Raw genomic sequence first — 26,316 nt, 5'->3', positions numbered from 1 at the left:
AATCTTTAAGAGTCTTACAAGAAAACAGCAATGCATTTTATGGACGACCGTTTCGTGAACCTAGGAGAAGAGTTAATTCTGACTTTGCTATGACAATCTGGTGCTTCTGAATCAGCTACTTTAAGTATTTTTCATTATTAATTTGAGTATTTTCCATTGACTGTTCAAACGCAGAGTTTTCTGCATCACGTGTGTGTGAGAGAGAGCGAGAGGGTCACACAGTGGAGTCAACTGTATTAACAGTGGCTTGTGTACTGCAAACACATAGAGCTTCATCACTGTGTCTGTCACGTGGCTCTGTTCCCCTTTCGAGCTTGAGCTGATGGTAAAACTAAGGATATTAATAACGGTCTTTACATTTATTTTGAAAGACAAAGCTTAAGATTGGAAAGGGGTGTTACAATTCCAACGAGTGATTGCAGTGTCCGGCCAATCACAATGCACTGGGTCAGTTGGCCAATCAGAGCAGACTGTGCTTGTCAGAAAGAGAGACTTGGTAGGGAGATGGGCATAGAGGACCTACAATAATGTACAGTATTTGAAAAATAATGTGTTTTTTCAACATTAAAGCATGTCAGCATATTCTGTTACACCAAATACACAAATAATTATCTTTTAAAAAAAGCATCATATGACCCCTTTAAATGTTTTTCAAAAGATGTCACCTAGCTCAACGAGGTTGCATTTATTTGATCACAAACACGCAGTAAATACACCAATATTGTGTATTATTGGTGGGTGTATGTATGTGTGTGTGTGTGTGTGTGTGTGTGTGTGTGTGTGTGTGTGTATGTATGTATATATATATATATATATATATATATATATATATATATTATATATATATATATATATATAAATAGTTTTTTTTTTTTGTATATATTTGTGCCTATCTGTGTTAATAGACAGCATGTTATTAGGTTGAAAATAACCCAGATTACTCCTCTCCTACTCTGCACGCCAGGCCTGAACACATGTAAATAGCTCTAACTTTGAACATGTGTCTTGTATGAACTGTGGGCCAGGACAGTGTGCACATTCAAATTTTAGTTAAGGGAAGATACTACAAATTTGGCCTGAAAGATCTCTGCCTTATGAAAACAAAGCTAAGATGTGAGACGGTGCAGATGTTTAGAGAAAAATGGCAGTGTAAACCTAATTTATCAATGCCTGCCCGTGTACTTTCATCTGAGAGTACCCCAGCAAGCCATATTAATTCTAACTTCACTTAAAAACAGCATGCTACGGAGAGAGCCCTCTATTCATGTTTAAAGATGGGCAAAATCCTCTCAGCCTAGCACTTGTGCAGACTGTTTGGACAGAGTCATTCATCAAAAGGCCTTTTCAGGCAAGCTGGTCTGTGTGAGAGATTGCTAAAGATTCAAAATAAGCTGTGTGTGTGTGTACTTCTTTTGCAGGGGAAAAACTCCCCCTTTTGATCAGTCAAGTAATTATGATCGTTTAGCTTTTTAAAACTTATATTATGTTGAGAACAACCCTCTGAACAAATCTGTTGAGTGAATGATTCAATGGCAGGTAAACAACACAAGTGATTCAGTGGGTCGCATAACAGCATGGAGGATGTAGTACAACAAGATTGCAATCACACATTATATTTAAACACTTATTTAACAGTCGGGAAGCTCTTCATCAAATGTAGTACCGACTCAGTTTGTGTTTTCAGGCACAATGATAGTATTTGTCAGGTAATGGCGAGATATGTCTGGCTCTTCAGTGAAGCGGATTCATATTTGGAGCTGACTTTTGATTCCCAGAACCTCGGAATCAAAGAATGAATGCCTTTTGGCATCGAATCCCAGCCCTAACTTAAATTCATTCACTGATTTGAACATAAATCATCTGATGTCAAATCCAACCACTAGCCATTTGATTTCACAATTTGTTCATGCTTTTCTGATGCCTATGAACACAGGCCACTTAAAAGAAACTCGGGCCAAGGATTTTGGTGTAGAGACCTGTCTGATAAAACATGGAATGAATATATCTTAGTAGGATCCCATTTTGTTCAATAAATGCTAGACATAGGCTGATCCAATTTAAGGTAGTTCATAGATTGTATCATTCCAAAGTTAGACTGAATAAAATATACAACACTATTTCTCCAATTTGTGATGGATGTAAAGCAACAGAGGGCTCCCTATCACATCTGTTCTGGTTTTGTCCTAACCAGTTTGATTTTAGAGTAGCATTTTTGATTTTTTTTTTTACAAATCACAATGAAAATGCTCAGCATACTACTGTTTGAAATGTGCATCACATTGCTTACGGTTTCATATGCAACAGCAGAGTAACACAGAGTATTTTATTCAGTATGCAGTTTGTTACCATCCCATTCCCCAACTAATTCCTGGGAATACTCACAATCATCCCGTGCAGGGGAAGCTGTCCATGAACTTTGAACTGATTGGTTGCAGTCACCCCTTTGCTTGTGTATAACAGCATGTCTGAAAACTACGAAAGAAAAAGGTTTTGGTCAACCCAGACTGAAGTTAAAATCAAAACGGCCAAAACGAAATAAAAGTTCAGTCTTACGAGAAAAAACATCCTCTGCTGCAGACCCTTCTTGGTGAGTTTGTAGAGACAACCTTCCCTGATAAATTCCTGGGGAAGGAGAATAACAAAAAAATAATAATAATCAATCGGCCGTCAGACTATTAATTGTACTTTTACTTTTTTGTCCCACAACACTGAATGACTTTAATTATATAGCTACAAACTTTAATTCCAAATACCTTGTTCCTCTGGAACTCTTCATTTTGTAAGGCTGAATCAATGACGTCTATTGTATTGGTTTCAAGCTCTAACCACTACATACTATCATCCTGCCTGCAGTGTACCACAATGTAGAAATGAGATGAAGATTGCCATGACAATAAGTATTTGTATTAAGAAGAAATAACTTTTCTAGTGCAGAACGGTACTGTTATTTTGGGTATTACAACCCTCTTTTAAATGCCTTTCATCTGCTCCTCTGCTTAAATGAGTTTTTCTAGCTCATAGATTTCTCTTTTATAGAGTTGTTCCGATTCCGATACTAGTATCGGAAATATCTCCGATACCACAACAAATTCTGGCATCGGCATCGGCGAGTACATGAACCCATATACCGATCCGATACCATTTTCTTAAAAAATACCTAGTTATGACCGCAAGCTTTGCCTAACTGCTGCACGGTTCTTCTTCGCTGCTCAAAATGCATTGAAAACACAGGAAGTTGTGCTGTGTTGCCACAAGCAACCCCTGTTTAGAGCAGCGAAGAAGAAATGAAAACGCGTTAGCAGCCCTGATCTATATATGACTGGATCACTCATCACATTCTAAACTGCCAAAAGACAGTGAAGCCGCTTCTATATTATAGATCAGTGGTTAGCAGTATGTCTCTGTAGTACCGGTAGTTACAGACTCTCAAGTATATTCAGTACCGGCAGCTGCGTTCAGTCGCTTCCGTGTAAGTCAAAGCGCAGGGCTCCAGACAGTAGCCGAATATATACTAGTGTCTGTGAATATTAAACTGCAAAATACTATTTAAATATTACTCCCGCAAAATCTACATCTCTGTGGGTGACTGGCACAGATGCGCGAGAGCTCGCTGTTTTGTAGTCTCTGCTGTGTGTCATGAGGACACGAACGCATAAACCGTCACTTCATGAGAATTTACCGTTTCATTTGAGAATACTGTCATATCATAAACACAGACACTCAAAGATCTTCATGGCAGCCCATTAAAATAAATGTTTGGTTTACATGAGTAAATTGACAATATATAAAGCTACTGTTGTAGCCTACAGTAATAATAATACGTCTCTATAATAATAATAATTATGCCTAGATGGTTGCTTGTTTTTTACTTGTTTTGTTGTAAAGAGATTATCTGATTAATAGATCTTTTTTTATATTCCTAGACTTATTTGTTGCAGTTTTTTTATACAGTTATATTGTAAAACTTAAATACCTTTTTTAGTTTGCGGTGTTAGATTTTTGGCTGCATTTGAAGTTCTTTTTTGCATATGAAAATAAATAATACTGTCAAATTCATGTTAGATAATAAAAATACTGTAATAAATACAGTAGTTCACCATGTATTTGTTCATGTTTTATTGAGGGATCTGTCTGAAGCACACCATAAAAAGAATTCTAGCAATTTACACAGGGCTAGTAGTATATACAGCTGTATATACAGATACACACCCAGGTATCGGATCAGTACTCGGTATCGGCCGATACCCTGAGCCCAGGTATCGGAATCGGTATCGGGAAGAGAAAAAGGGTATCGGAACATCTCTACTCTTTTATCTTAAAGATTTCTGCTATTTAAAAAGTGTAAATATAGAAATGCCAATTATACTGGCTCATAACGCTGTACACCTTGAAAGGGGATGCTCTGTACACCAGTTCATCCACTGCTTTAACTCACCAAAACAAAAATGAATGCACAAGGTAACAACTCACTCTCCCCGGAGCCGTAAGGTTCTCAATGCCAATCAGATCTCTCTGAAGTTCAGTCAGCTTCTGAAAGTTCTCCAGTCGAATCAGACTGCTCTGCAGCCGAGCAGCGATCTCTGCAACCTCTTTCAGAGCCTCTGCAAAAACAGAATGTGTAAGTTCATTATCATGCTCAGATCTTAAAGAAAAAGCCTTTGTTCCAAGGAAAAACATCTGAGGCTTAGCTGGTAGCAGAGTCACCTTCGCAGTCATCGTAATCTCTGTGCTGGGGAGCGTAATGCTTACACAGACGCTCCAGGATGAGTTTGTAGTGCATGAGTCTCTGAATGGGTTTCAGCAGGAAGGTGTTGAGAGGCAGGTAGCACACCTTCTGCAGCTCAAACTCTTTATACACCGTCTCCAACTTCTTCACACGCTTTGTGGCTTTCTCAAGCTCCGTTAACACCTCATCATGCTTCTGCAGATAGCCTATGAACTCCTGAGAATTTAAAGGCAACAACCCCATCACATGAATTATGGATGATCTGAATACTTGCACAAAATCTCATTAAAATCAAAGTTGTTCTAGTTTGTAGAACTGAACCATAACCTCACCTTCAGAGCAGACATGTTGCGCAGCATAACATCTCCAATTCGTTGGTAGTCTCCTTTTACATGAGCGTTAGAGCGCCCCTCCCTGTGAACGTGTGAAAATTATCAGTCGCTGAGACAAAACAGCAATACTGTCATGAACCTTTAGACCAAACATAAAAAAAATAAATTAATAAAAAAACCTAAAGGGGCGGTCAAACTGCACTTTTCGTTCCATTGACTTTCTTACGCATGCGAATGCGTCAGACCGGAAACGCAGGCTCATGCTAAAAATTTTGCATTTTGCTGCTTTCGAAAGTTTAAGTTTGGTGAACTCTGACCTGCGAATTCGCATGTGACCAGTAGATGATCGATTCGTCACTGTGTGACCTCTCTGTACAGAAATAAAAAAATTAAGTGCTAATTTTAGCCGTAGCGCAGCATCCTATTTTATATAATACATATTTAAGAGATAATAAAAAAAGAAGCTGCATGGTTCGCATTGTCAATGGAAACAGGAACAGATGGCACATATGAATGAGGACACGTTCTATATATTTTTTTATTGTTTAGTGTGTATATATTTATAGAGAGAGAGAGAGAGAGAGAGAGAGAGACAGAGACAGAGACAGAGTACAATATAATAAGACGCTTTCGACGCCAAAGACACAGTAAAAGCACAGATTAACCCATGTTGTGATAACTGAGGGGAAACCGTTATATTTTGCTCCTGCCCATATTCGCAGCGGCATCCTAAATAATTTTGCACGTTCAAAGGCTAATGTGACCGCACCTTAAGTTTGCTTAGTTTTTTTGTTGTTGTCGTTTCTGAGAATAATATTTGATACATCAGTCTTTCATGGTTCATATAATATGACACATTAAATAAAGAGCTCATATTTAAAATACATTAGCCTTTATAGGGTTAAATTAATATTTGTTTAACATTGTCATATATGTCAAAAAGCTACTTTTGAGAAATAAGAACTAGTACCAGAGAGCCAGCCTTTGGTCAATCTCTTTGAGAAAACCTCTGTGGAACTCGTAGATGGGGTCAATATTGGAGAACAGGAGGGTCATGAGACCCTCGGGCATTGCGTTTTCTTTAATCACTGCACTCCGGAACCACTGAGGACACACACACACACACACACACATCAATGTGCTTGGAGTTCAAAGACAAAAGATCATCTAACAGACGCATTAAACACATCAACAAAAACATACACGCAAGTAATTGACACAACCGGATACATTGTACAGACAAGCCTCACACACTAAATTTGTTCCTCTCATGAGTCATGAGCACAGACAGCTCTGCTCACCACTGTGATGACCTCCAGATCCTTCAGGTAAGTCCGCTCTGTTGTCAGAATCTCCTTAGCAATGAAGTAGGCTTTGTCGGTGGGATATCTCTGAAAATAAAAACATACTTAAAACCATTCTTAGACAGGCTGCATTAAACCCTCTAAACAATCCATTTAATTTGGCAAGTTCATTTAACTAATTATGTTCTATGAAATGAATGCAGAATGCAGAACATAAAACGTTAATGCAGAAAACAGAACAAAGAACTTAACTTTTAAATTTATATTTAATTTAGAACCTAAAAGTTAATGTAGACCTAGAACCAAGAACTTATCGGTTGCACTTTATTTTACAGTACATGTACTAATATGTAATTCTAGTGTACTTACAATGTATTTATCTAAGAAAGTTCTGGTAACACAAGGTAACTACATGGGGTAGGGTTAGGTTTAGGGGTAGGTTCAGGGTTAGTACCTAGTTATTACATAGTTATTGTAATTACTATAATAAGTACATAGTATGTACATGAGGAACAGGACTGTAAAATAAAGTGCTACCAACTTATCTTTGGAATTACGCTATGGTACGTACTTAGAAACTACATGAAACCAAGAAATTAGCAAAAAAAAAAAAAAGTAGAATTTAACCTTGAATACACCTACTAGAATTTAACTTAAATATTAGCACAGTTTAGAACTTAGAAGTTAACGTGGAAAAATAGTTTATCTATTAATGGAGACCTTTAAACATAAAGGTTAATATATTAATGTAGAAGTTAGCCAAGAACACACAGTACAACCTCAAACACAAAACCTAAAATTTAACTAAATGAGCATATATATGAACACAGTAGGTTGGTCTAGAACCTTGAAGCTTTAACACAGATTTCAGAGCCTAGAAATTACACCAGTAGTTAACACAGAACCTAAAAATTTCACATTAAATTTACAATTTTAACATAGAACCTAACTTCAGTTAACTCTAGACCAGTAAAGGTTTTCAGCACTTATTCAGGCCAGTTTGCATGCAATCAGTGTACCTTCCTCCTGCCCTCTTCATCTTCCTCAAGTCTGGCAGTGCCCACCTCATTCAGGAAGGGGCTCTGCAGCGGTGAAGGCGCCTGGCCGGGAAGACTGAGAGTGGACATCTGGAAAGAGGGCGACATACACAGAGGACCCTTGGTGTTGAAGGGAGAGAGCTGTGGGATGTCAGTAGAGTCTACGGGATGAAAAAAGAAGGGCAGAATGTGAGTTAATACTGTTAAGACCATAATAATAATAATAATAATAATAATAATAACAACAACAATAATAATGTAAAAGTAAACAATTTAATTTTTTTTAAGTTTAGGAGTTTATTCAATAAAAAAAATAGTATAATATGTAAATAGTAATTACTTTGTAGACCTAAACAACCACCAAGAACAACCTATCACCTGTACTTGCAATTTTAAATGCACCAGAAACCACTAAAACCCCCTTGATGCATCTAGAAACTGTCGATTCAGTAAGCACGTCATTATTATTATGCCCTAAATCAAATCAAATACAACACATAGAAGACAAAAAAAAAAAAAAAAAAATGGCACCAACAACTCTACCACAGCAATTCTGACAAAGCAGAACAGCGAAAGATATATCAGGAGAAATGGCCATTCTCACACACCGAGCTGTTGTTTGCAGAGCAATATAACAGGAACAAGAGGAAAAATAAAAAATAAAAAAAATATATATCACACCCATTTCCTTTATAACATACTATTTTATTAAAAAAAATAATAATAACAATAATAAAAAATTAGGATAAGAAACCTTCAAAGCAAATATAAAATAGCACCACGCCTACTGTATATACAAAAGGGATAAATACAAGGAGGGGGAAATGGTTTCTTCCTCAAAGAGGAGCAGATCACGGGGGAAAACAAGAATGTAGAGGCTGGGCATAAACAAGGAACTCCAGATAGAAAAAGGTAGCTTTACGACCCGGAAATAATTCCTGCAGAGGATTATCAGCGATACTGCTGGGCTGGTGAGCCGGCAGTGGTTTACAGTTTAACTGGAGCGTCCCAGCGGGGATGACATAGGAGAAGAGTGGGGGCTGAAGGGGTCCTGAGCCGGGGTTTGGCAGCCAGCCTGAACAAACACAGAGGCAGCTCTCTACACTAGAGTGAGGCTGTGGAATGTAGCATAAGAAGCATATCTGAAACTCTAACACAACAGACAGGCTTGTGCTCGATTGTGTTCAGTTTCCTATTTTGAATCAAATCCCACTGGTAGTTCATTACACCTATCAACTATAGATGTGAAATATGTATCAATAGTCGTTTATTAGCAACTTTTTTTGTTAAGAAATTAAGTGTTAACAACACACAAAATGCATCCTGAATTACCTGAAGTAATCATAAACAGTACTGTATATGAATTTGTGTACCGTATCATGACTAGATCAGAAACGATCTGCTAAAAAACAAAGGTAAAAAAGATAGAAAAGGACAGCATTTATTTCAAAGGTGTGACTTTAAGCTACTTAGTAACTCATCTGTTAAACATCTAATGAAGACCAGGGTTCTTATTGTTAGCTTAAAAACAGACTTATTAAAATCATTTTCAGCAATCAAAATAAAGCTAAAATAAAAAAAAGGAAAAAAGAAAAGAAAAAGAAATGTTGCTTTGGCAACTGAAATCCGTACTAAAATTGCTAAAATCAAAATCAAAACCAAAAAAAAAAAAAAAAAAAATTAAAACTAAAAACTTGAACATCAAATTAGAAATTTCTAAACCTAAATGGAATTGACAATATAAGATAAAAAAATGAATTCAAAATATTAATAAATACTTTATAGTAAACAATTAATGCTAAAATAACACTAATAAATCCTACACTGAACCTAAAAATACATTTACACAGGGCAAATGGACATCTGATATGGGTTCAGCATTAGCACGGTTTAAGAATTCAGCTTATTTATTTCTTGATGGCTAGTACACTATTTGCAACCATTTTCACTTAAGATTTTTACAATGTAAAACAGATACATTTACTTGAATTAGAAACAAAAGACAGGACATTATCCCACACAGAAGAGAACTTGTCCTTGATTCATTGATTATTTTATTTTTTGCAGTATTTTACATATAGGCAGAAGGATTCAAAATGATGCCAGACACATTGGCTCCCACTAGTTTTAGCATTGCTCCCATTCTCCTGGCCATCAGCTTGTTTTCCACTAGTATTTTGGCTCACTTTTCAACCACAAACTCTCAAAGAAATGATAAATAGGTGGCTCAAGATGTTGACACTGGCACTGATCCATGACATTGAAAACAGCTCCTAAAATACAGAGCTAATCAAAATAACACCGCACACCACAAATCCTGAAAAACCCATTAAGGTCACATCCTTATTAAAAAAAACAGCAGTTTATGAAAACTGCATTCGATTTGAATGTAGTAAGGTATGGCAGTAGGTTAGGTACGGACACAGGTTATTAGAGGGGCTAATGGACTTTCTGTTTTTAAAGTCATTTGCTTCACTTAAATCATTTTTAAAAGGGTACAAAAAAGTCTGAAATCCCAGTTTCCCAAAAGTTTTTTTATTTTGTATTATTATTGTTGTTATTATTATTTCAAAGGGAAAAATATGCGTGCACACATAATAACACTTTATTTTCACATTAGTACATTAAGGACCTTGTAACTGCATTAATAGCACTTAATTTCAGAATTAAATTTACAAAAAAATTTGATACTGAGGAAGCATAAAGCCAAGCACAAGACAGGTAAAGAAATGCAAATCTGGTCGGGTTCTCTTTTGTCATTAGATCCTCTAAAGTACCTCTTTTTTTTTTTTTTTTTTTTTTTTTCCAATGGAAACTAAAATCTTGTTTCTGAAGCAGTACTGTGATTGACTGACTTAACGTTGTAACTTAACAGCAATTCTATTTGAAAAACAAAGTGCAATGTAGTTTGTTATAAATACTGATGTGTCTTAAAACGCAAAATAATATTCATTTGAGACCCCTTCAATAGCAATGAACATTTTTCAAAACTACATTGTAAGAACTTTCTCTACCATAACGTGTATTTTATTTCTCATAATAAACACTTACACATCCACAATGCAAGCAAACTGCATTTTTGTGCCTGTATTTAAAGTGTGCATGTAAACAAATCAGAAGCTCACATTACTAGCTTATAAAAAAAATAATTATCTGGGGAGACCAAATGGAGGACTACATTACTTACTAAGGAGTTTATCTACCATCAAATGAATGTGTTTTGAAATGTATCTGAAGTGCTAAGATGTGTAAGGTGAATGCTAAGAATGGTTCATAGCTGTACATTACAATAATCATGATCCAAGATCTTCAGGCACATCAGTGTGATATTAAAACACTGACAGAGCATACTGTAATTATGTAATCGTCCAGACTCAAGTACAGTCGTGTAACTGGCACACAAGTTTGAGAAACTGACGTGTTTGACAGGAATAAGACATTTTGAGGTAATTTTTTTTTCTTTCTTGAAAATAAAGCTGCTTTGTGTGTTAAACGGACAGTAAAATCTGAACCATAACAGCCCTCAAAAAGCTAATTCTATACTATGGATTGTATGAGAGAAGACGACTAGACCAGGGGCATTCTGAGTTTTCATTAGTGCAGGATTTGTGCAGAGTTAATTAAAATAAAACAGTCAAAATTCCTGAAAAACAGTATTTTGTTAAATAAAAAAGGTTATTTGTACTTCATCTGTCACATTATAAAGTAGATTTGGCAACACTTAGTAGTATTAATAATGATAAAGGTCAATACAAAGAGAAGGCAGTCCTTATGTCCATCTGATCTGTGAATTCAGCTGAGGTGAAGGAAGCACCATTAGATGATGGCCAAATGGTGCCACCAGAAATGCTCAGGCCTGCCCTCGCTTGTGGGAGTAGAGAGATGCTCCAGCAGTTTAAAAAACATCGGATGCAAATATTAAATGGGCCATGTTTCGCTTGCTCTCAAAATGACAATGAGAATGGATTCTTGTGGTTAATACTAAATTGTTTGTCATTTACTTCAAAATAGTTCACCTTAAACTGCAAATGTAAAAATGGAGTTTAATTCAGTTTTGCATGGTAATCAGGGTATTCACCGTTTTGACAGGAGATACTGGGTGGTGAAAGCAAATGTAAAACATTTTAAAGGGGTCATATGAACGTGCCAAAAAGAACATTATGTTGTGTATTTGGTGTAATGTAATGTGTTTATGTGGTTTAAAAAAAAAATGGCCCCGCCTTTCTGAAACACATTGATTTTGACAAAACTCATAGTTCAGAAAAGCAAGGTGTATGCTGATTGGCTAGCTATCCAGTTCGTTGTGATTGGCTGAATACCTCGTGTGTGACGGAAATGTTACACTCCTTACCATGATGCCGTGTTACGCCGCGACAATAAAAAAACAGTCAAACCCATTACAAACGAGACATTCGTAGCATCCAATGGGGACATAATTACTGATTATTATGACTTGTGTGCATATTGCACTGCATAAACATAAAACCATGTCTGCATTTGTGATCCGAGAAATGACAAACAAGTTTCTTTATAGAAACAGCCTTTGTGAACAGACGCATTGTAGGCTACTCTCCCAGGAAACAGTTCTCCGTAAAATGCGCTGTACATATCTGAATATTTGGGTTGAACTGTATGTTTAGATTAGGCGTTTTAGGAGGGCATGGTGGAGTCTTAACTTTTCTAAAGAATATCTATTTTTGTTTGAGATTTTAGTCTTTGCAACTTCTACATATCTTATCTATGCATGAACAGCTTGTAACACTCCAAAGAGAAAGGAAAACTTAAAATTGCATCTTATAACCCCTTTAATCATTAATAGACTGAAAAAGAAATGCAAAGGATAGAAGTGCCTGAATCACACGGTGAAGTAAAGCAGAGTAACATGGCAGGATATTAAATGGGATTTCAAGAAAGGAAGAGGAAATGACTCAAATGGCATTGTCTGCATCTCATCTTGAGCTCACAGAACTCAATGTACTCATGGCACACAGACAGTGTTATTCACTCCAGACCCCAAAACAGAAACCCAAGGCATGTGGTCTTGATGTCCTACAAAAACACAACTGCACAGAGCTGATGTTGCCTATTAAGGCACTGTGTAATACTTTGCATCATTAGGAGTGCAATTTATATGAATGCATTGAGGCATTAAGAGGCAATTAAAGGTCAAGTTAAACCTTGAAAAGAGACACCCAAAGTTAAAAAGCACAAACAAAAGATTCAGGAAATAAACTTAAGTGCTTCGAAAGCAATTAAGTCAAAGTGCTCCAAAAGCAAACCTGCAGTACTTGTAGAATAAATCATTGCAAGAATATATCCAGAAGTGGATACACCAAAATGACAAAAATAAAATATAATTCAACAAATTATAATACCTGAAATCATTGAATTATGTTGAAAAAGCCATTTGATAAAAAGGGAGAAAAGGTTACGGATTTCTTTAAATCAAACGCCAGGCACAAGCAAATAGCTCCTGGACTTAAAGTAAGAAATGTTCACTACATTCATAGAAATGTGCCAAAACTAGACGTTCTGTTGATGACAGAAACATCATTTGAATTGGGGACTACTGACTATCTCTGGTTTCTATAGGTCCACATACTTCTACGTGCATAAGGTTAAATCTCAAGCTCTAAATTACATTCACTTTCTTAGCAGTGGTGCTGACAGCATATTACAATACTCAACTACTTAAATTATTTGACTGAAAGTTAAAAGCTACTCTACTTTGTTTGGAGTCAGTAAAACTTAGTTTTGAATAATGTGTTTTATTAAATTGATCAAAATTAAGAGATTTTTTTAAAAGTCTTGAAGCATTTCAAATGCTGTTCTTTTGAACTTTATGTTCATTAAACTGACAAAAACTGCACTACACGTTCCACAAAAATAGTGTTTTCAGCATTGATAATAAGAAATGTTTTATATATATACACCCCATCTCACACTGCAAAACAAAATGCACAGATCCAACAATCTTTTAAAGACTTAACTAAGAAGTCAAAATGCAAATTTGAAACGGCTTAAATTCAATTCCAAAAAAGTTTTCAGACATACATGCAACAATGTCAGTGGCTTGTCAGTGTAAAGGCAGCCATATAGTCCAATCAGAATAGCTGAGATTTAAAACATTTCCGAGAGGTAATCAGCAGGGGGCAGAGTGGAGTGACTAACTCTAAAGTAACAAAAACGACTTTGGCTTGAAATTGCTCTTAGCAGAAAAGGCTGTCAGGTCCACTGCTAATGAAATCACAACCCTGAGTAGAGTGGTTTATTACTGGAAAAGACTCATGCAGTTATCCTGATATAAAAGTACCTTTATACATGCATGTAAAGATAATCTTAATAATGTATATTTTCTCATTCATATTAGACAATTTAATTTAGTAATTGATTGAATGTTTGCTATGAAAATCAATGTCAGACTCACTTTAGGACCCTGTTAGGTCAAAACATTAATGGGGACAAGAATCGGAAGCCTTTGGGAAGTTTGAGAGATGTTTTCTTTACCCAGGAAGAACAAGAACCAGTCATACCAGATGTTTCATAATTTTCTGGATTTAAATCCATGAAAAATAAAATAAAAATTAAATACAAAAAAATATATATATATATATATCTTTATGCCATAATCTTCTATGTAATGCATGTAGCCATTACCACATTTCTCCTGCATGCCACGCAGCCACTGATATTGACAAATCTAGAAATGCAATACAGTTTTTTTTTTTTTTTCAAAGGTCCAAAATGCTTATAAATGAGAAAATACGTAGAAATAATTTCTAGGTGACAGTCATTTAAGTTTCCTCTTCAAAACATCACAGCGCAACTTTAGTTTGTAGCCATCCAGACTACTAAGATTAAATGTAAATGGATAATGAATGATTCAACTTTACAATCTTAAAAGTGCTAAATGAATCTTACTGTCCTACAAAAATGCACATAACATTATTCAAAAACAATAAAAAAATAGACTGAATGGACACCAAAGAGAGAGACAGAAGTAGTACACTGGAAAAAGGCATGTATGAAAAAAAGTGGTATATTAAAGCGCTAACAGGAAGAGCCAAAACTATAAATACGGATTTTATCAGGATGAGGTGGATAATTAAGTGCTTGGTCATATTTTGCATTAAAAACCAACGATAGATGCTGCCGTTTAATAGGGGTCGGGCTACATTTTAAGATGGCTTGGGCCCGGTGAGGGCTCCCCAATGCCTAGAGCCCTGAAATTTTGGCATTCCAGCAGGAAGCTGTCAAAATTTGTCCCACTCACTAGTGGATTGCTAAAGAAGAGGTTTTGATCTGGAGGCAGACCTCCATCCGACCCCCAGTCAGAGTCGGAATCGGAGCTGCCGTCAGCTGAGCCCTCTGTGGCTGTGGGAGGATAGCTGAGCTGCTCCAGCTGCTCCACCAGATCATTGAACTGCATGGCCGAACTGTCTTCCGACCGCACTGAATACGCAGGGAAGTTAAACATCGAGCTGGCCTCAGAAAGGTTCTCGGAACCAGGCAGACGCAAGGAGGATGAGGAGCCTGGGCCTCCAAAACCCAGTGAGAGTGAGTCGCTGACAGAACCTAGCGGAAGGTTATCCAGCGAGCTACACTCGGAGCGGTTGTTGACCAGAGAACTGGTCTCAGAGCGGCCTAAAGCACTTTCAGTGAACGCGTTAGCATTGCCGTTGAGGTCCTCGAGACAGAGAGCGTACGCAGCGGGCTCAACAGAGATTCTATGGCCATATTCAAACCTTTCAGGACTCTCTTCATCAAACCCATAATAGTAAGCCTCAGCGCCCCCAGCGTAAAAGGAAATTTCAGCCGGATCGTCATCGATGTACTCTTCGCTAACATGCAACTGTGTGCTGGACATCGGGATCTGGTACGGCATTTGTTGAACGCGCATTAACTCCGCCTCAAACGCTTCAGATGCAAGGAAGCCTGTTTTTGCCCCACTGCTTACGCCACCAACCCCTACATGCTCGCTATCCTCATTGCCATTTTGGGAGGGCCGTGCACTAAAGGAACTACTCTCTACACACACAAACGAGGGGCTGCAGTCTCCTGCTGCCTGGATATGAGTGGCACCTGGGAAGGCGTAGGTGGATTGGGGGTTGGTCTCGATGGAGTCCTGCTGCAGTGGGCTGGGGGCTCTGGCGGGCTGCTGTGTCTGCTGGAGATGCACGTGCTGGTTCGGGGTCTCCATCCGCATGGGTGAGCTGGGGGCATGCAGCGAGTGGAAGGAGGCGGTGACAGAGGAAGGAGGTACTGGAGACCTTAGACTGTCATTAAAAGACAGATTCTGAAACGGATGGGTAAGAAAGTCAGTTCTTCATGTTGGTATTGGAATTGGCTGTCGAGAGATTGGAGGAGTCTCTGATCCAAGACTCTACTTACCTGTTTTGGCACATCAGAAGCCAAGGAACGTGTCGACATGCAAACCTTACTGTTCCTCCTGTAAAAACAGAATATCAGTGCAAAAACTAACATCACCGAGTGAAACACCACAACAAAGGGGCTTATAAAGGATGGCCCAGAATACAGTATAAAATTGCTTTCAGGTGAAACTATGAAAAATGTACCTCTGGTAAGGAGTTCTTCTCAACCCGATGTCCCTCACATACTCAACAAGCTGCTTCTGTGTGCGCCCACTGTCACATATACACAATGCGTTACAAACCAAGCCAAGCACATTTTATTTTTACCTAAAAAAAAAGTACAGATTGGTGGTAAAAGCAACAATTTTTAATAATATTATTCTTGAAAAAACAAAACTGTAATTATAAGTTGAAAACAGTTATGCTGGTAATACAGTATTTGTGTGAAAACCGTGATACAACCGTGTTGTTGCTAAATAGAAGCGTTAATTACAACAACAACAAAAAAACAACAACAATAATAATAATAATAATAAATAAAAAAACTGAAATTTTGATTGGTAACCTCACAATGCAAGGAAAAATTATTACCAAAAATACTTACTACAAAAACCTTCCAAACATAATTACAAAATCTTATACTTGAACAGTAATGTACAGTTCAATGCAACAACTTTATCAATAAATAATTACAAATATTTTTTTTCTAAATTCAAATTTTATGAAATACTAAAAAAAGGAATACTAAAAAACTCATAACTCTGCTACACTGGATGAGCTGTGTTGTGTGTATTTGTTTGAAACTCATAAGGACAACTGAACAGCAAGACATGAACCAGTTTTAAGAAGCAGTGCAGGAAACACTAACATAACCATGACAGAAACAATATTTGAACATATATTCTCGAACACCATGTTAAATAAGCTATTACCAACCCACGTCAATATTAATCACTGTTGTGCACCTGTATCTGAAGGAGGATCCTCTGCTGAAGAAGATGGCTTTGGATTTGGGCTGAGGCTGATCAAACAGACGGAAAAAAGAATGATATTCCACACAGTTCTTCCAGAAGATCTTACACTGATCTCGACTGCCCATTAGAAACTCCAGCGTATCCTGATGAGGACCCTGCGGAACGAGAGGTTGATCATTCACTGAGAAAAGACTGAACTTGAGAACTTCCATCTCAGACGGAAGGCAACAAGAGGAAACATATGGTTCAGATTCTTAGCATCTCAAGAAACTGATGCCGACAGATCCAGACAACCTCACTCTGAATACATTTAAAACACTTTCATGGGGTAAGAGATGGCCCCATCCAACCAAGCTCGAGCTTGAACACACTTGAACCAGTATGTCCCAGGAGTCCACAGACTGATTTCACAGCATTGTATTTCTCCAAAATGGTGTATTTTGGTGGAGTTATGTATTGACTAGTGAGTCTTCTCTAATATGAAATTGTGCCCTTGCTGTCATATTAGACTATATTCTGTCCCTTTTAAATTGAGGCAGTGTGTCTACATGTTTCCAAATGGACCTATAATAATATTATCTAACAATATATAATATAAGTTGATACCCACATGAACTTCTGGGTGCAATTTAATTAAAAATCGTTTCCTCTTGAAGCTCAGCTTCCGAATCTTAGACCAGTTGAAGGTGTTGATTTTGGTGTGGCCCTGAAAAAAAGAAAGAAAAGAAAGATAGATAAAAAAAAAACAAATACATACACGTGTGATCACTCATCAGCTAAATTTTATATTAATGTACTACAAAAAAATAAAGCATTAAAGATGCACTAATCATTCAACTAAAATAGAGCAGTAACGGCACTTTTTTTAGAACACTATGAAATCAATTATATTCTGAAAGACAGTCAAGCTGTTCATGTACCTGAAAAACCTGCAGGCCCATGTGTGCGACGGCCAGGTTGATCTTGGTGCCTTCTCGGTCAGCGGCAGGATGAAAGCGAACCCCATACATCTCCAATTTACGAGCAATCTCCAGAACCTGGAAATCTGATTCTGCTGGAGTCTGTCCACTACAGGCGAAGAAGCAAAGTCAAATATTAGAGAAAATATTTAACAAATAAAACACAGTACCACAGCAAAAAGAATTCAAAGGAAAATGCGGAGAGGTAAAGCATATTTTGTAGCCTTTTTATAGCAGACATTTTCAACCTTTTCAATCAATCTTCTGTATTCGCTTTACAATAACTTCATTTAATCATACATTTACCATCAATTCTCCAAAACACTATTTTATAATATATTATTGTATTATATTACTTGTATTCTAATATATTATTTATAACATATTTGCTTTCTCAAGAAGTATTTCTTATTAACAACATTGAAAACAGTTATTGCTTAAAAACGTAAAATTTTTAATTTTAATTTTTTTGTGTGGAAACCAGGATACTTAAAAAAAAAAAAAAAAAAGAAAAAAAAAAAGAAATAAAAAGAAAAAACTATATCCTACCATTTCTATGCAAAGTGTTGGGGGTGGGTAAACATATTCCAGTAACATTGAGTAGTATTCTGGCTAATCGTGAGCAAATGTTAGCGCAGTGCCAGATCATCAGTGCACTCTAATTTTGCTCATCCTTTAAGCTGCTCAATCTGCTTAAGCCCCTCCCCCTTCTCTTTTGGCCGTATGGCTAATAAAGAGCCTTAAGCCTATGGATTACCATCACAACCTCACATAGCTGCTGGCACAGCCGACCTGCAAAACTTCTCTCACAGCCAAAGCCTCAGATTAAATACCCCATTACAAAGAGCCAAAAACACAGGGCTGATATTGTTTGAGATTTTACTAAAGACTGACAACGATGGTAACAACGATTAAATTGTTGACTACCAAGTTATTCTTACTCCTATATGATATTCTTCAATTTAAATTTATTTTCTAATAACGAAAATGCTGCCAAACATTTAATTTTAGATCATTATTTATCTGGAAGGATGATCCATTCAGAGCATAAAGGAGGATCAACTTTCCCATATTATCATTTGTCTAATAGTGTCTGCAAGCTCTTAAAACAACACCTTTCCAAAGTTCAAGCAGACCGAGAAAAACTGCAGTCCACCTTTAACTGCGCCTAAATCCCATAAACTGCCACACACAACAATCACTTACACACTATCAGATCTCTTCTCGCCAAATAAACTCAACACCAAATGTAAACAGACTGTCATTTTAAGATTACCAGGGGAGACTGATTTTAAAGTTCATTTAGATGTCCCATGCGAAAAAAAAGGCCTCTCATTCAATGCAAACGCTTCCAACTAAACTGGACATGATAAAGAGCTCAGTGAAACTTACAAATGCAAAGCCTGACAGGCTGAGATAAATTCAAGAGAACAATGCACAAGCCTAGACCATCAGGCCAAAACAACAAATGACTTACATGTGTCTGCGGTGGAGCTCCATGATCTTTTCTTGCACACGCTCCTGAAAGGGCAGCAGTTTATTCATCTTCACAAATTCCCTGTCTGCTATGTCATCGTAGTCACCAATCTCAGCTGTGTAGGGGGGAAAGGAGAACCATAAAGGGTCAAAGACAAATAAGAGTGGCCAAGAAAAATTAGTCCTTAGAAATGTACTGCTTGTATTCATGTTGGTTTCAGGGAAAAAGGGAGGGCATATGACATTGGAACAACACCAGGGTAAGTAAATAATGACTGATTTTCCATTTTGGGTCAACTCTCACCAAATTAGCATATTACAATGACTTCTGAAGGATAATGTGACACTGAACACTGGAGTAATGGCTGAAGAAAATTCAACATTGTTATTGTTGATCTCGTATTATACATACACTGCACCAAATGAGAAGCCAGCAGGGCAGCAGTGTTTTCCGTACAGTTCAGTCGTCCCTCCATTAGATCCCTCTTGATTTGCAGAGAAAACAAGTACCTGGAAAAAAGCACATAACAGGCACAGTTCACCTTAACTAGAAGTATGTAAAGGATTAATAATGATTTCTGAACATGTTCACACCTAGTAAACTCCTCCTGAAGCTGACCAGGATCTGGAGGAAAGAACTTCACCGACAGCCGAAAGAGTGTGTTCATTGGCCCTGTGGACAGGAAGTAGAAACACACTGAAGATCCTCTGATAACTAAACTCAACACAAAACTGAAAGTGAACTTACGTCTCACTTGTTTCACTATGAGCTTGGTGGGCTCCAGCCAAACCTGTAGAAACAAAACAGCAATGAGTAAAAAGACTGGCATTTCAGCATTTAACCACCTTATAAAGTCTAAGCAATAAATAATACAAATGAGACAGTTCAGTCTCATTAATCCCTCATTCTTTCATAATAAAGTTTGTATACAGTTTCTTGTCTTTCAAGAAAGCATTAAAATAGAAGAACATCTCAGTCACAGAGGCCACAGATGAGATCTTGAGATGCTGACCACACCAAAAACATATTTCAGGAATTTCTGGAAAGCTATTATCAGTTATTATAATTCAAATGCTCTGGGATATGCACATTTTTATTTCAAACCTCTGTGCTTGCCTGTTTTGAGTCGGCAGAGTTTGTAGAAACCCTGCTCGTTCAAGCACATCTGGAGCGGATTGTGGCAAAAATGTACCTTTCCTCCCTCCACCTCCAGCTCAAGATACACTGACCTCTCATCTTTTACAGAATCATCACAACAACGCCGTACACAAGAATTCCACACCTGACTCAACTCTCTCCACAGAAACTGGCTTGGCACACTAAAAACAGATGGCCAACAGACTGTCTCCATTATTCCTCTCAAAATTACTTTAAAAAAAAATATTATTTCACCAATAATAAAGAAACCAAAATGAAAAAAAAAGATGCATTATGGCAATAATTAAACTGCTATGCAAGTTGGTTTATACACAAAGCAGCCCTTTTTCAGCAGCCTCAGTATTTTCCCCAATTATTTTCTCCAAAGTGATAAAAAATTATTTGTAAAAAGTGAACCAATTCAATAATAAAAAAAAAAAAAAAAAAAAAAAAAAAAAAAAAAAAAAAAACTATAAAAACAAAACAAAAACCAAATCAAACCAAACCTCAAAAAAAGAAAAAAAAGGAAAAGTAATAACAACAATATCAACAAAAACAAAAAGGATGTAGCAAAAACACAAAACACTCCAATCCATCCAAAATGAAAATGTCATTATTTGTTATTATCCTCCAACCTTCATGTCATTTCAAACCTGTATTTCTTTCTTCAGCTGGACACAAAAGACGATATTTTGAAGAATATTGGTAACTGAATGGTTTCACTTCCCTTTGATTTCTATTGTTTATTTGTCCATGCAATAGTCAATGGGAACTAAAAATTATTGGTTACCAACATTCACCAAAATATTTTATTTTGTGTTCCACAGAGGTAAGAAATACAGGTTTGAAACAACATATTTGATTACAACCTATAAGCCTATTTATAATCAAAAGAACTAGACTTTTAAAATATTTCATGGTTGCCTTGTAAACCATTTAGCAATGTACAATTTTAACAGCAAATTAAAATTACACTGAATATGTAACTGCCATTACATTGGTCACTGGTCAAATAAAACGAGAGTTCCATACCTCACACTATCGGCAGTGTTGCAATCTATATACATGTTTTCTCTGCCTATTAAGCAAAGGTAGGTATTTTAAGACTGAAAAAAAAAAAATACATTACATACTTCACCTTGAAGTTTTGCAATTACTTTAGCCTGGATCACATAATCCTTTAAATAAATTGAATCTCGGCTGGCACAATACACAGAACTGTTTAAATCAACTGTAAAATCTTTCATATTTGTGTGTAATAATTCTGCATAAGTCTTTTGAATGACATGGTCCATTAGCAGATGTTCTTTAAGTTTGTGTGCCTACATCAGGCAGGTTTAAAGGGAGCAGCAAACTTCTTGGGCCCAGAGAGAGGCAGCACAAACAACATAATACACCTCCTCGTCTTTTAAGAGCTTAGCCGGAGCGGCCCGTTCACAATCCCGTCTTTGTGTGAGTAGGGGGACTGTTTGTCAAGTGGCCACTTACCCAGTTCATCTGCAGGTTCTGAAACTCCAGACCAAAATAATCACTCTCAATGAGATTGGTCCGTCTGTACACTTCAGATGAAAGAGTCTGCCCATCCGCTTTTGACTACAATAGAGAGAGAAAAAACAAGACAGTCAATTAATAGATTAGAGAATACATATTTGTATACTTTTTTTTCACAATCATGACAATTTCGCTGAATAACAATAATTACAATTAATGATTTAATTGTCCATTTTGTTCATTAAAGGATAAGCGTAAGACATAAACATACACCTTTTTTGTAAATGTGTTATAGTTATTTACACTAAAATTATTCAACAATAATCATATAGTTTAAATATTATGTTTAAAAAAATTTCAATAAATACATTAAATGAATAATATGAATATTTCTCTTCACTTTCCATTCACACAGATTCTAATATTATGGAAATATTATATTGGTTATTATTTTAGCAACAAATATCAGAATATTATGCATTTGTAATGCATTTCAAAATGTTATTAATTCATGAGGATAAAATTAAGCAAAATTTTAGTTATTAGTGTGTACTGAAATTCTATTAAATTTATTCAAATTCAAATTCTAAGTTTAAAGTTGTAGTTCATTTTATATAACAGTCTACATTTCTTAATATTTCTTTTCTGGAGGCCCCAGGAAAGGCCAAGGGACTGTGTCTCACGGCTGGCCTGGGACGTCTGGGCATCTCTGCTTAGACTGCTGCCCCCGTGACCCAGCCACGGATAAGCAGAAGATGATGTATGGACGGATTTATGGATGGTCTGCATTTCTTATTATTTATTTTCTGTCCCTCCCCCTTTTTTTTTTTTAAGACTATGGGGTTGTGAGGGGTTAAATATTTATGTGGAAAAGCAGCTGCGTCTGCTATGAAGTCGCTGGATATTTGAGGCTAATGGGTGTCAGGGGGAAATATCTGTGGCCTATCTAAGTACTTCTCCACAGCGTACAGCCGGGCCAAAACCAGACACAAGGCCACAACACAGTCAATCTCTCTGAGATCAGCTGGACTGTCTGTTGTAAACATAGAACTGTGAAAGGCGAGGAGAACATCGGAGGACATTTCAGGGCACAAAAGTGGTTAAATCTGCTTAAAGGGAAAAAGGGTTTTCCCTATAAACAGACTCAGGGGCTTGTCATTACAAAATGAAGGACTAATTACTATGTACCCAGAAGACATTGCGCTTAGGTTTTGCTATTCGAGCTTGTGACTTTCTGGGAAAATTATACAGCAGACAGCTGTTTGTAATGTGAAATGTATTTTTAAAGACCATAAAAACAGCCTGACTTGAATTGGGCAGGCCAGATTGTTACCCTCCAGTTCTTTGGTATATTCTAAACTTGACTGATACTTTCTGCCTTTAATACAGATTCTTAAGTAAAGAATGTACTCTCCATGCCAAGCAGGGTAAGCACCTTCCAATTGGCCTCCTCTAGGCTCTGCCAAAACTACTTTTAGTAGTTTTTAATTATTTTTAATCCGAAGAAGAAAAAATTTATGATACCATTGTTGTTAGAATTTAGCGCTGATATGAAATACATTAGGGCTGGGTATCAATACAGATTTCCAGATTTGATTCGGATTAATAAGCCCTTGACTTGTTTCAGATTTCAAATCAATTCTTAATTTAATTTGAGGATAATTCAGTACAAATGGCATTTATAACACCGCCACTGTTTCCGTCTTCTAATGCTGTATTTTATACAGGGGGAGTGTTTCATAATTCAAAACCGGTAATTGACTTCTTTAAAAGAGCTGGACCATAAAGGTCATTCATTAATTCATTGGGAATCAGGCTACACTGGTTGTGGTGTATAGTCTTGATTCCCTAAGAACATCTCTGGCAAAGTATGATTTCTTCTACATACCTACTTTACCACTGAAGTAAATGTACTACCATTCAAAGTAAGGGGTAAGACTTTTTGTGAAAGAAAGAAATGGATAAAAATGGATTTAAAAAAATGGATAAAAAAAAGGAAAGTTTTGCAGATTTGCAATGACATAGAACCAATGTTGTTGCTTTTGAATATAATAAATGACTGTCAATCTAAAATCCACAGCCACAATATATGAGTACATAATCTCTAGAACTGTCCTGAGAGTCACTTCATGAGCATTTTAAAGTTTCTTTTGAAGAAAAACTGTTGTCAGATCATATACAAACAAAAACGTAAAGCTGCAGTAGGGAACTTTTGACGCTCTAGCGGTTAATAAACAGAACTGCTTGCGTCTTGCGGAAGAACATCGTAGCCGGAACTACTTCTCTGTTTATATGTCTATGAAGAATCACAAAGGTACTGGGTTACTCCGCCGCGGTACCCCTGAAGCAATCTAAAATAGTCCGAATATAAACACTTATTATAGGTGTACCCTAGTGATTCAGGACAAGCTAAAAACACGGTTTGGAAAATGGATTCATGGTGTACTCACTTATTATGTTCATTTTTCTACATTTTGAACCCAAACAAAGTTACGGACCGCAGCTCTGATTGGTTGATTCTTACCGGGAGCGGATGACTTTCTGCAAATAGCAATAGGACCAATGGGAGGAGCCAGAGGAGCTTGATTTTTTCACAGATTATCTGTCTCATATTCTACTGTCAGGACATAATGACAGGTTTAACAAATATGTAAAAAATATATTTTTACATAAGTTCCCTACTGCAGTTTTAAAGGTCTTCACAGTATCCCATCAAAATAAAAGTTTGGATTTCTTAATGTAATAATAGTACTAAACTGCAATAAATTGCCTGGTTTACTGCCAAAATATCAAAAAATTCTGAAAATCAAGAACGATTATCTACAAATACAAATTTTCCCAAAAAAAAAAAAAAAAGTCAAAATTAAGTCCGTTTTTGTTTGAAACAAGCGAAATCTACCAATGGGTTAAGCAAAATAATCTTATTTCAAACAGAAATATTCTTTAGATATTTTGGCTAGAAACAAGACATTATGTTTTAATTTTTTACTAGAAAAAGCATTTACCAGAATTTATTTAGCGGAAGAATGTAAATACATATTTATTTTTTTAAATAAATAAAATCAATTACAGATGCTTTTAAATAACAGAATTTAATGAAACCATTAAAATTTTGTTTTGTTAATGTTTAATAATTTGCTGTTAAGTGTAAGTTTCATGATTTAATCTTTAAATTTAACATTAAAACAGAGGTCTAGAAAAAAAATTATTTTAAAAAATTTGGGAAAAAATAGGGCCCTATTGTGCAAGGTTGGGGATGAGGGAGGCTAGGACTCAATGGTTCAGAGAATAGGCTCTTTATTAATAATACAAATAAAACAAAGCCAACAACAAAAACTACCCGTGGGGGAAAATCAGGCTGGCAGCAAGGCTTTGCAAGGCTGGAGAGGACAGGTCAAGGCAGAGCAGGACATAATCATGATAGATACACAGAAATTCAATGTCGAACTGGCACAGGACTGCAAACAAGAAAAGCCATGTGCTCACACAAAACATGAACAGCTGATAAAAACACAAGCCACATCCAACAACACGACAATGAGGAAAGCATGCAGGTGAGAAAAGAAACAACATGCTAAACAAAACATGACATACACGGACAGAGGAGCGCTCGGCCCGAGCGTACTCGAGAATTAATTCTCCCACAACAAGACAGAACACAGAGCGTGAGTGTCCGAACCCCGACACGAAACAGAACCTGAACAAGACATCTGAACACCATGCTCCAACATGAACAAGGAAACAGGGCACGCAGACAAGAGAGCTACTCGCGGATACTCCAGACCACACGCTCACACAAGGACAAGAAAATACACAAGTGTCAAGGCTCTGTCACAAAACCAAGAATAAACTACACCAAAGTGATACTATGCTCGGATTCCAATCGAAACAAAAAGTGTCCATGTAAATATGTCTATTGTTATGAAAGATTTCCATTTCAAATATGCTGTTCTTTTGACATTTTTATTCACCAAAATATCCTAAATCAAGTACAAAGTTTCCTAAAAAAAGAGAAAAAAAAGCCAAGAATAAGGAATTTTCCTTGAGCACCAAATTAGCAAATTTTTTAATTTATTGATCTCTGATAATAACATTTTATGTTATATTGAAACTGAAAAGCTATTTTTAATTATCACATTTCACACTTTTTTAACAGTACTGTAAGGTATACTACTATGTCTATAACTGATCAAATAAACCGGGAAAAAAAGGCTGCCAATTGATAGGGTTGTGAATAGGCATGGGCCGATTACCGGTTTCAAGGTATACTACACCATTTGAAAATTTCAAGGTTTCAAAACCACTAATATTTGAGGTACATGATGTCACACTTTTCATTCTGCACAGCGGCACTTCAAGCCGAATGCATCTAATGTATGCTACCGTGACAAAGCATGCATACGACAAATGACATCTGAAAAGCGTCAGTATGTTATAACTGGTTATGGGCTATTACTGAACCGATACCAAATCATCCTCGTCTGCATCACGATTCATCGAAGAAATT

At 36.6% G+C, this 26,316-nt stretch overlaps 1 protein-coding gene across 3 annotated transcripts in view; it reads right to left on the bottom strand.

Annotated features, from left to right (window-relative positions):
• The window catches only part of LOC128015533 (FERM, ARHGEF and pleckstrin domain-containing protein 2), a 50,991-nt gene that overhangs the window by 8,691 nt on the left and 15,984 nt on the right, over positions 1-26,316 (bottom strand). For all 3 annotated transcript variants that reach the window (XM_052599412.1, XM_052599413.1, XM_052599415.1), the window contains exons 3-21: positions 21,807-21,911; positions 19,929-19,971; positions 19,775-19,853; positions 19,593-19,690; positions 19,182-19,296; positions 17,666-17,813; positions 17,356-17,451; positions 16,737-16,900; positions 15,976-16,044; positions 15,791-15,848; positions 15,482-15,695; positions 7,382-7,560; positions 6,360-6,449; positions 6,029-6,162; positions 5,059-5,140; positions 4,705-4,942; positions 4,471-4,601; positions 2,554-2,622; positions 2,383-2,472 (exon numbers count right to left, since the gene is read on the bottom strand). In XM_052599412.1, the coding sequence (XP_052455372.1) occupies positions 2,383-2,472; positions 2,554-2,622; positions 4,471-4,601; positions 4,705-4,942; positions 5,059-5,140; positions 6,029-6,162; positions 6,360-6,449; positions 7,382-7,560; positions 15,482-15,695; positions 15,791-15,848; positions 15,976-16,044; positions 16,737-16,900; positions 17,356-17,451; positions 17,666-17,813; positions 19,182-19,296; positions 19,593-19,690; positions 19,775-19,853; positions 19,929-19,971; positions 21,807-21,911 (2,202 nt within the window). The remainder of the gene's footprint in view (positions 1-2,382; positions 2,473-2,553; positions 2,623-4,470; positions 4,602-4,704; positions 4,943-5,058; positions 5,141-6,028; positions 6,163-6,359; positions 6,450-7,381; positions 7,561-15,481; positions 15,696-15,790; positions 15,849-15,975; positions 16,045-16,736; positions 16,901-17,355; positions 17,452-17,665; positions 17,814-19,181; positions 19,297-19,592; positions 19,691-19,774; positions 19,854-19,928; positions 19,972-21,806; positions 21,912-26,316) is intronic.

Source organism: Carassius gibelio, chromosome A6, assembly GCF_023724105.1.
Source record: "Carassius gibelio isolate Cgi1373 ecotype wild population from Czech Republic chromosome A6, carGib1.2-hapl.c, whole genome shotgun sequence".
Taxonomy (NCBI): domain Eukaryota; kingdom Metazoa; phylum Chordata; class Actinopteri; order Cypriniformes; family Cyprinidae; genus Carassius; species Carassius gibelio.
This window is presented reverse-complemented; position numbering and strand designations above follow the sequence as displayed.